We start from the raw sequence: 12,135 nt of genomic DNA, 5'->3' as shown, positions 1-12,135 counted from the left end.
CCTCCGCATCGCTATTGTCAAGAACTACACCTCCTCTTTGGTTGCATGTTGGATAAAACATTCCTCAGTAGAACAATTGTTCTATCACTGTCCATTGTTCTACACCCTTTACATAATATTATTTTTGATGAAAATATACAATCATACATATCTGAAATATTTTTGGTGATTCGTTGAATATAATCTGCATTGAATTCCCCCATAAAAGCACACATGAGTTAACACTCTGAAGTGATAAAATGATCTGCTTCGCTGTGTTTGAAACCTGGTAATGATTGACATGATCTTGTTCTGTACGAGGGAATGTCCTCCTATACACTTAGTGTATTCCTCGTCTGTCTGCAGTGGAGAACATAAGACATGGGCCCTGTTCCACAAGACAACCACTACAGCACTACAGCACTACAGCTATCCTACATCTGAAAGCCATCAGCTGCAGGGCCCACTTGCACAAAGTGACCTTAGCACTATGACTATCATAGGTCTATATTCAATTTTTGGGAGTTATGATCACAGCACTAAGATTGCTTTGTGCAAGTGGACCCAGGATCGCTTCGTGGAAGGTTGTTTGCTGCATTCTCTTCATCAGAGACAGATGCTGTTATGAAAGAGTTGTCTCCCTTCCACAATGCCCAATATGTTACGTCCGTAAGACCCCTTCCATACTATACACTTGCAACACTAAGTCTTGAGGCAGTATGTCTCAAACAGCACCCTGTAATACCTCTGTGATTAGATACCCCACCGTCCACAGCCTCATATATATTTGAAGCACTTCTGTTTATCATGTGGCAGACGAGTCTTGAACAGCACAGAATCCACCCTGTACTGCGTGTACAGCAGGGGCATGTAGCCGTACACCTTCACGAAGAAGTTGATGCACTTGTGTCGCTCCTGGAAGTGGGAATCATTGCTGGACAGAGTCTGTGGACAGCCCGGACACCTGAACGTCCATCGCGATGTCACCTGTGGATTTAGGAGGGGATTATCAGCTTTTATAAATAATAACATAAGCCATATAACGGCTGTCTGTAAATAATCAAGTCTGGACCATCCAATCCAGTGATTGACATCATGAGCATCGATTTATGCAATTGGGATACGATGAGATGCATCAACCAAGTCGGCGAGCCTTACGACCCGATCCCATTAGTCATCTCTTATGACAAACATGGATTGCTAAAGATCTATTCTAACCCGGATCTTCATTGGTCTCAAGTGTAAAGAACTTGTACACATTTCCTAATACAGATTCCATGTTGCATGCTCATATTTCTATAGTCCTTTTCAGACTTCCCTCATTTGACTTAAATAAACTTGAATAATCTGAACTTCTTGTTTTGTTCGAATTTGTCTCCTGTAAAGTTGTTGTTAGACTACTTGAGATTGAAATACTTCAAACCACAGGTTGATTGATCGATAGTTACTTGACATTACAATAGCAACAGTCTGTGAAACAATCTATCTTGTTTTAACAGGCAAATATAATTTTTCTAGCATTTCCCACAGTACTTTAGGGATTCAGGTTTCCAATGGACTTCTGTACCACTTGGAAGCATGAGAAAAATAGAAGATATATCTTAACATAGAACCCTGAATAATTCTACAGTTTCAGAACAGACCACTAATACAGTGAAGACTGTTAGCACAGCACTGGTGCCTACCTTTATTGGAGGTTTGCGAGTGATGTGGGACACGAGGAAGTTCATGGCTATGTCTTCACAGTTGGTGTACTCGTCCACTTTGTCTCGGATAGCGGCTGGCATCACATAGCTGTACAGGTACGAGTAGTACTGGAACACAGATAAGTCACTCATGGAACATCACGTATCATCCACAAACTAAAAGATTCTAGTTCAGGCCATTGCATTGTCTGCATCAGAGACAGATACTGTTATGAGTCACAGAGTTATCTTCCCTTATAAATACAAAACTGTTTTGGAGGACAATGTCTGTTGCTACTGCTAAAGTTCCATTTATCATTCCATCATTTAACTTTAGATGAAAGGGTCACGTTCCTTGACATTCCTTTCTCCAAATATGTCAATTTGTTTAAAATATGCATATGGAAATACTTTGTGTCCATGAACCAACTGTGCAAAACTCTTCTTCTCTTGTAGAATCTCACCGGTCTCATATTACAATGCATTTGTCAAGATCATGCAGTAAACATTTATCCTGGGAGGAAAACCCATATTAGTGTTAAAATCAATGGAGGGTTTTAGAAAATGTCAGAAATTGAGAATGACTGAAGATTCAAACACTACAGGAGTGACACCCCAAGACCCCCCGAACATTCATTACTGCAAAATAAGGTCTTGATCCCATGTCAAAGAGGTACTGCATGTAAGCTCTGACAGTGCTTGTTTGTTGGTACCTTGTGGAAGAAGGCCGCGCCCGTGAGGACCATGGACAGCTCGCAGGAGTAGTTGGAGTTGTACAGCCAGGACTGGTGCTTCAAGTCCCATGCATGGAACCGACCCGGGAATCCCACAATACGCTCTCGCTCCTCACGCCACACTCTATAGTGAAGATGCAAATGAAACATCATCCAGTCCCATTATATACTTTCCCACCCTGATCACATTGATACAGCATCTTTTTTTTATCACATGGTTTACAAGTTTTTCTTCCAAAAGCATACTTTTTAAAAAAAACATTATGAGACATGTTTTCTTAGTGATTTCTGAAGAGAACTGTGGCAGTTAAAAATATAGAGAAGGGTTACTTCAATTCCTGTATTAACCTACTTTGAAGTTTAGTTTCATTCTGAAGTTAATTAACAGTCTTAACAGGAAGGAAAATATTACTCAAAATTTGAATTTCATTCAACATATGAGAAATTTTGAATTGTCTGATTCATAAACTGAGTATAGCAAAACATGTGTAATCATCAGTACAAGACTTACATCATAAACAGCAACAATGGAAAACATTATCTTTCAACTCTAATCTGTTCATACAGGAAATACTAGAATCTGCTCAACCAAGCATCAAGGATGAAACTAAAGATATTATCTATGGAATCATTTTCTCAATTTGGCTCCAAAGAGTAACTGACCACATTCTCACTGTGAACATTGTATCATCATTTTCAACATCAGATGCCATCTCACCTGAATCCAAATATGATTTCATCATGTCGAAGGTGTGCATCATCATCAATACTAAGAATTGCCTCCGTCTCGATGGAATCGTAGGGCAAGAATCGGTTGTTCAAGCTGTTCTTGAATGTCTTGACAATCTGAAAACATATATTATCTACATAGAAAATAATAGAGAAAAGTAACTCATAATGAGGCGAGGCTCAACAAATACGCCAGCCAACAAATCTCAATTAGATCATGCTTCACTCCAATATGTTACTACTCTGTGTGAAGATCTGTGAACACCTGCAGCATCCTCCAACATGTGAACCATCCTGCCCTCCATGGCATCATAGGACACCTCCATAACATCTCAACAGATGCACTTCCAACACTGACAACTGCAAATCATACCATAGTTGGCCATGGTAATGCATCAAGCATTGGGCTAGTTGTATTCAAAGTTGGCATGGAGATTCTATTCTTTACTACACACAATGGCTCATGTCCAAGCACTTTGAGGAGGTCTAAGGAGTGCATTACTGCCCGTAAGTAAGCAAGTACCCTGTTTCACTACCGCCATTGGCTGGCAATAAGTCACTTTCACTCAGTATCATAAGACCACACAATTTTTAGTTTTAGTTTCAAGGGCCCACTGCCCCTACTGAAAAGCAACTGGTCTAAGAAATAAATCGAACCTGAATATATTCATTTTTGACATATAATGGGTGGGTTTCTTGGCAGGATAAAGCCATGGATAAAACAATCTCCGTTGGGGTCATATGCCGATAGAGATGCAAATATCCAAGGTTCAGTAGGGACTACTTTCAGTGTTTACAAACAAACATGGTGTCTCCTTTGTCATTCAGTGATCGAGTCCGAATTAACCATCGGGAATCTGGTGATTACAGGGTTAGAACTAAACTAAAAACTTTAAAGCTTTATTAGCCTGAGTAAGGATAAAATGCCCTTGTAATGTCAAAACAATGGGGAAATTTGTACTAGCCGAGGGAATTTGTACTAGCCCCAGGCTAGTGGGCAAGTGTTAATTTCTAACCCTGGATAAACTACTGGGATAATTGTTATTATTATCAAAAGAATAGTAAGGCATTTTACAAGTTTTGGCAGCTTTGGTGATATAAATTGCAAAACAATTTAGCGAGGATGTTAGCCTAGTGGGGTCAGTTTCCATATCTGTTCTTGTGACCTCTGCTTGGAACCTTTTCTCCAAAATAAAACAGTTGGATTTGACCGAAACATGTCCAAATTGTTACCTTGTGTCGTTTTGTCACTGTGTGAACATCTGAACTGCACTTCATAACATTATGATAGGACAGGCAAACTCTAACACAAACGTGATGTCTCATAGGCTAGGGTTAAGAGTAGCTTCTCTTTGATAAAGGGCAGTAACTCTTGCGGACAGACCGATTTGTAGACACATGTTGATTTCATTTTATCAGACAATAACCAGAGTGACCTTCCTTAACTCCCAAACAATGTCGATCCTTGCACCCTAGGAAATGGTGGAAATGTTAGAATTAACATCATGTTGAATAAATACAGGAAAATTGCATTCCGGTAAAGTGAAGGCAATGTTAACTATTGCAATAATTAAAATTACCAAATAGTCACCCTAGAGTGAGAGAGTGTGTGAGTGAGGTGGGTTTAACGCCGCTTGTAACAGTATTCCAGTTAAGCGTGTCAGCTTAATGTGGGAGGAAAGCCTGAAGTGATGCAGGTCTCGGACGTTTACCACTTCAGTGAAACCCACAAGCACGGGGCCACCCGTGACTCTAGTCACCCTCAACATTTATATCAATAAGCATATTCTAACACATAAATCTTTACATTTTCAATATGTACATGTCGCCATAAATATATAATGATATACAGTCTTCAACTATGTAGAGCAAATTAATAAGGGTTCTAAAGAACATATTTCCTGATGATTTGCACACTTGAGAAACAGAAAACATCTATGCCATGTACATCAGGAAACGATCATCATAATCATTAGCACATGTACTTAGATGTTCAGAAATAAGCTACATGCACTTGTTCTCTGAAGCACAAATAGATCAACATTACCACTTTTTCTGTACTATGTGCCAAGATATATAGGATTCTGAAGAAATGTCAAACTTGATTTTTCATTAAAACGAAGAATAGTTGAACCAAAGGGCTGATATAGTTGGAGGGGAAAAAAAGGAATATATATTACTCGGTATTGAAAGAAATCAAACAACACTTGACTCTTTCATATTACTATAGTTAATCTGCTAGAATCTGTTTTCTTTAACTTCTTTTGAGTAGCATATTTGGGGATTGTTTTGAGTGTTCAGAACCTGTAATTGAAGTGTGCGTACTGCCTGAATGACACTAGTGAACTATGCTCTATGTAACAAGACCCTGTACAAGTACCTACAACAAGCCATCAGGAAACCATTATCTCCAAGTGAAACAATTAAGCGCAACTAAACTTTGAAGTAATCAAATGTTAAGATATAGTTACAAGGATATTTTGAGAACATTGCACAATGTACATATGATATCCATCAAATATAATCATGTTTTCAAATGTTGATCCTCATAATCAACATGCTAAGACTCCTGAAGAGCCACACCTCCTGTAGGGGGTTGTCTCAAAGCTCAAATTATCATTTTGAGAAAAACTAACTTAGAATGAAATTAGTACCAAAAATTGCTATCATTATATAACCAAAAACATTGCTTTGTTCCATGAAGTCTACTTTCAATATGATTCATGATCATAACATGAATGATGTTAATTATGACTAGCAAAAAACATATGAAAGATTTTTGAACCAGTCCCTTCATATTTGGTGCATTGAAACCTGTTTAGATATTTCAAACAAACTGTGAGATATTTCTGCACTTATTTCCTTTAACTTTATGGCAGGAAATCATTTCCTGTTGCAGAGATTTACTGTTCCCTGTTGACTGATGGAAATTCCCACTAAGGAAACTAATTACATAAAATGAAAAATACATTTTACAAAAGGTATGAGTGGATGTGTTTTTTCATGTAGGGTAGGATTGGGGGGATTAGGGGAGGAGGGTGTATGAGTAGGAATTGGGTGGGTGGTTTGGTTGGTTGGTTGGTTAGTTGGTTGGTTGGGTGCACGGTGAGGTGGTTGGTTGTATGGTAGGTTGGTTGGTGGGAGGGTGGGAGGTTATGTGGGTTTGGGGTTGTTGTTTTTTTAAGAGGGATAGAAAGTGTTGGGTTTGACGCCTCTTTGCACACTTTTTAATAGTTGACATTGATATAACCTACCAGCACAGTCAGGATGGTGACCAAGGATTCAGTTTGTTAAAATCTGGAATTCAAACAGAAAATAACTGAATCCTGACAAAGAACAAATGACAGCCTGAACCTACCTCAAGGGGCACATGGATGTCAGGCCAGCGCAGTTCCGGAGATGGTGGGATGGGGTTGTTCCAGACCACTATCACCTTGTTGAGGAAAGGAAGACCCTTCAGTCTCTGCAGCGCCTTGATCAGGACAGCCTCCCTTTCGTATGTCAGCATCACAACTGGTGGAACATAATGTCAGATATATCTTAGTAGTGAGTGAGTGAGTTAAACGCTGCTTTTAACAATATTCTAGTTATAGGAAAACCCGAAGTGATGCAGGTCTCAGACGATTACCACTTCGGTGAAACCCACGAGCACGGGTATGGTGCTGACAAACCTAGAAACATAATTGGGGCGAACCGGGATTCGAACCCACAATCATAGGTTTCTGGCTTGCCCAAGGGACACAACTCTGCACAGCGAATCACGGCGCCTTAGACGACTGGGCCACCCGTGCCCCCTATATCTTAGAAGAATATAACTAGAGTACAGACTGCAACCTGTGCAAGTTGGTTGGTTGGTTTGTTGTTTAACGCCACACTCTGCAAAATTCCAGCTATATGACGGCGGTCTGTAAATAATTGAGGATGGACCAGACAATTCAGTGATTAATATCATGAGAATCGATCCACTCAATTTGGATCGATGACATGCATCAACCAAGTCAGCGAGCCTGACCACCCGACAGGCATAGTCGCCTTTTACGGCAAGCATAGGTTGCTGAAGACCTATTCTACCCCGGACTCTTCACGGGTCTCAACCTGTGCAAGGGTACCAGGGAAGTGAAATACTGGATTTATTCGAGTGAAAAACAACTTTCATGAGCGCCTTTTCTACGACAGACATGATCCACCATCTCGTCATCCTAGAGTAGGCAGCAATAGAAACTGTTTTAGTCTACTAGTCCTTAAAATGATAACACATAGCCAAACCCTTAACAATGGCAAATTTTTACTAGTCCTTATGATACCTTCACTATTGGCAGTTTGGCAAGGACTATAGGACTAGTGCCAATTTCTAATGCTGGTAGGTCTCAAAGAATACCAGTATGATCATGACTGTACCTAACATTGCAGGGAACATAACTTGTATATTAAACGTGTTGATTAAACAGAGAAACCTACCATAACCCACTGTGACTAAAGTTTTCCTAGACTGAATGTTTAGACTACTTATTTGTCCCTACTAAATACGAAGGTAAGTCTGTTTGAACATGTTGCATGTAATTCCAGCTGAGCTAAAGCACATGCTAATCTGAGACATAGGTGATTGTCACAGGAAGGAGTTTTGCCACTTTACATGCAGAAGTATTCGAACCTGTTACCTGATCTTATCTTCAGAAATACACCAAACTTTGCAACCTGATGTCATAGACAGACTGGAATGCACAATCCCATACCATTATAAGTACCTAAAGTAACTCATAAAGCATGAAAGACCAAACATCATAGAGAAAACTCATGCTTTAATATTTTAGAAAATGTGCTGCCTATTAGCAGATTAGAGAGAAAAACCACTTGAAGTTTAGTTTAAGTCACCTTCTGATAGAATTACCTCATAGACGTCTTTAAAATTTGACTTGTCATATTTATATAATGGATGTATTTATTTTCATGTTGATTTTCTGTAGCTGTGGTCGTAAATTACCCCAGCACTAGGTCTGAGTTCCACATGTACACAGAGCAAGCTGTTGAAAAACCCAGCCCAGCTGGAGAACACAGCGATATGGCCATAAACCAGTTCCATATTGAGAAGTGCAAGGTATCTGGGGAATGAAAACAGCCGTTCGTCCGTGTGCTATGTACATAGTGTCAGATGGAGGCCGCCCCACCAGGGGGCGCACTCACAGGAATAACATCACAAAAAAGTTGTATTTATTCAAATATTTTTTCTTCATTTCTTCCTGATTGCACTTGATCAAATGGCAGTATGAGATTTAACTGTACAATTTCATGAGGTATTGCCTGAGGTTGTTTACAAGAAACCATGAACCAATATCAGGGTGAGGGAACAAAGGACCAGTGTACTGTTATGTATAAACAAACATATAGTCTATGAAATCTTTTATTACACAATAAATTTCCTCTTAAAAAAAAATGTGCTGATGCTGATGTAGAAAAGTAGAGGCTGGACTTGTTTTTTAAGACTTTAGGTTATACAAAATACATATATTCCACACTGATGTAGACCAACATACATGAATCCAGAGACCATATAATAGATATCTATTATATGGTCTCTGATGAATCTTTATAACACAGTACATTTCTCTCCTCTAAATTTATTTTTTTCCTGATGGTGATTTCATATGATTGTGGAATAGTGCTGGCTAGACAAGCCTTTTGATTATCTAGATTGATTTTGTTTTAATGCAACCCATATATTCCACAGTGATGGTGCAGAACTAGGTGTTAATTCTCATCCTTAGTATACTCATATCATTGTTGTCACAAATAACTAATTGTATAGTTACGTATACGTTCATGTGAAAAAACATATTGTATTGTATTGTATTGTATTGTATTGTATTGTATTTCCATCTTCAGCTGACATGGACACCTGATACAAGCAGTCTTTACATTATACTGGTACTCCAGTGCACATCACAGAAAATGTCCCAACAAAATGGATCTTGTTTTGTAACACAACTGTCAGCTCGTCAGTAAGTTTGGTCAGCAGACATTCCAGAGGTCCTCATCCACTGCCAAGCTGGACACAAGGCAGCATCATATAACCAGAAACAAACAAATCTGGTGCCTCTGCCAGTATAAGAGGCACAAAGCTTGCATAAAAAAAACATCTTGTATTGAATTCCCTGGTCAAACTTAACCTGTGGTCTAATGGATTGTGACAGGCACCTGCTCTTAACATGGTAAACAGGACAGAGCTATGTGGTGGAAGAGCTAAGGCTTATTAGATTACTTGATTTTCACATACTTTCTGAGACCCTCACATGTTCAGTGTAAAATGTCTGCATGCTGGTCAGATGTCCATTTCCAGCAGCAAAAGTCTATTAAAAACATATTTCTGACCAGCAAGGTCAGATAATAGTTAATTGTGATACAATAAAAAGAGATTAATCTGACAATTATTTTGTGATGTTGAATTATCACCAGCATCAAAATAGAGTGATTGAATGTTAAAAATAAGTCAGCCACCAAGTATACTTTAGAGTCTAAAGTTTAGACCACACTTCAACCACATGAAGTATGACACCTAAAGCATATTGTAATAATGGTAAAGGCTGCGAGTGTCATAACACAGTGTTCTGGGAACCTTGATCATGTTGACCCCATTGTAATAGCTGCATCATCTACAGATGCCATCAATCAGCAGTTGTTTACATTCTCCCATGACAGGGACCCCTGACTTCCATCCCTGATATTCATCACTGAGGAGGAGGAGCGATCTGCTGCTGCAGCACCATCAGCAGTCTCAGTGTGTAGTCAATGGTTTGGAATAATGGAAGTCCTAAAACTCCTTCTTCAGCCAACAACTCCAAACATTTGTTCTTGGATAAATCCTGCCACCAATCTCATAAACCTTACCAGAAATGTTACAAATTTTACCACACACTGTCACAATGACATTGTTCAACCTGCTGCCACAAAATACCATGTTAGGCCAAATAAAATATATTCTTGTTTCTCATGACTTTTTCAAAATAGACCAAAGAGGGAAAGAGGATATTATTGTTGTACTTTTATTATTTCATTATGTGTTGTACAGCTCAAAGTATGAAGAAAAGGGTGAGGCCATAGTGAGTGAGTTTGGTTTTACGTCGCTTTTGGCAATATACCAGCAATATCAGGGCTGGGGACACCAGAAATGGGCTTCACACATTGTACCCATGTCGGGAATCGGCGTGACGAGTGAACTCTTTAACCACTAGGCTACCCGACCGCCCCTGAGGCCATAGTGACCACAGCTAGGGCCGTCTGTGAATATAATACACTGTGAATGGCATGATGTGTGTACAAATTTAATTTGGACTGAAAAAAGGTTGGATTTTTAGAGTGTTAAATATTTTAGAGGCATGCAGCTCATGCGGAATAATAGAAAACAATCAGCAACATGTTATTTATTTTTATTTTTTTATTTTTCACAAATGCCTATTTTTTGCCTTACCAATGTAAAAAGGAAGTTCTGACATCTAACGCCTCATAAATCATTCTACATCACCCATAATGCCTGCAAATGATAATTTTGCTAAAGAATAAATCTACCATATCCTAGAGAAAATGTCAGTCTATCAAATGGCAGGAAAACAATGCCAGTGGAGGACATCCAAGCCATGTAACATTTAAGCTGACACCCTTCATGAGGGAGGTGACCTGCCATTGTCAGCCTTTCAGCCAATTAGTTTGTGTAGTAATGCTGACCTTCCTCCTGGAACCTGTCATATGAACCCTTGCAAACAATTTGGGGGTCAACAATAATCATTTTGACCTCAAAACTATTTGATATCCTGTAACAGATGTGTCTCATAAGTATTTTTTCTGTGTGTTTCGCTATACTGATGTGTCTTTTATAAACTACACCACAATAATGAACAGTTATTAAATCTAAACAGACAATTCTAAGGTTCTGGTCATAGGTGTTGCATCAAAACTAATTTAGGGAGTCATGAGATTCAAGCACTACAAGAACACTCTTCAAGCACTACAGGAGCATACCTTAAGCAAAACAGGAGCACATCATAAGCACAACAGGGGCATATCTTGAGGAGCCCAGGAGCACAATTCAAGCACTACTGGAGCACACCTCAAGCAGTACAGGTGCACATTTCAAGCACAACAGGAGCACACCTCAAGCAGTACAGGCGCACATCTCAAGCACAACAAGAGCACACCTCAAGCACAACAAGAACACACCCCAAGCACTACAGGAGCACACCTCAAGCACACCCCTAGCACAACTCAAGCACAACAGGAGCACACCTTAAGCACTAACCCTGAGCACAACTCAAGCACAACAGGAGCACACCTCAAGCACAACAGGAGCACACCCCAAGCGCTACCCAGAGCACAACTCAAGCACAACAGGAGCACACCTTAAGCACAACAGAACACTTCAAGCACAACAGGAACACACCCCAAGCACTACCCGGAGCACAACTCAAGCACAACAGCACACCTTAAGCACAACAGGAGCACACTTCAAGCACAACAGGAACACACCCCAAGCACTACAGGAGCACACCTCAAGCACAAGAGCACACCTCAAGCACAACAGGAGCACACCTCAAGCACAACAGGAGCACACCCCAAGCACTACCCGGAGCACAACAGCACATCATAAGCACTACAGAAGAACACCTCAAGCACAACAGAAGCACACCTCAAACACAACAGGAGCACATCCCAACCAGTACAGGAGCATACCTCAAGCCCAACAGGAGCACACCTTAAGCACAACAGGAGCACACCTAGAGGAACCCTAAAGTACACTTCAAGCACTACAGGAACACACATCAATGACCCCAGGAGCACACATCATACACTACAGGAGCATACACTAAGCACAACAGGAGCACACCTCAAGGACCCAGGACACCCTAACTTCTAACACTGATGATAATGTTTTTAACTAAGCATGAATGTCAAAGGGTCCTTGCCATAATCCTAATTTAGAAATAAAACATTCATTGTATCCCTAGGATAAAATACTGTGG

The 12,135-nt window shown here is 39.9% G+C and overlaps 1 protein-coding gene across 1 annotated transcript in view; it reads right to left on the bottom strand.

Moving 5' to 3' along the window:
- Positions 1–398: 398 nt before the first annotated feature.
- LOC139474207 (exostosin-like 3) overlaps positions 399–12,135 on the bottom strand; it is a 47,790-nt gene continuing 36,053 nt past the window's right edge. The window contains exons 4-8 of the mRNA XM_071257117.1: positions 6,486–6,640; positions 3,117–3,244; positions 2,378–2,522; positions 1,665–1,793; positions 399–966 (exon numbers count right to left, since the gene is read on the bottom strand). Coding sequence (XP_071113218.1) covers positions 757–966; positions 1,665–1,793; positions 2,378–2,522; positions 3,117–3,244; positions 6,486–6,640 — 767 coding nt within the window. The 3' untranslated portion in view covers positions 399–756. The remainder of the gene's footprint in view (positions 967–1,664; positions 1,794–2,377; positions 2,523–3,116; positions 3,245–6,485; positions 6,641–12,135) is intronic.

Source organism: Haliotis cracherodii, unplaced genomic scaffold, assembly GCF_022045235.1.
Source record: "Haliotis cracherodii isolate W230 unplaced genomic scaffold, xgHalCrac1.p SCAF_1, whole genome shotgun sequence".
Lineage (NCBI taxonomy): Eukaryota > Metazoa > Mollusca > Gastropoda > Lepetellida > Haliotidae > Haliotis > Haliotis cracherodii.
The sequence above is the reverse complement of the archived record's forward strand: the minus strand, read 5'-3'. Positions and strand labels throughout refer to the sequence as shown.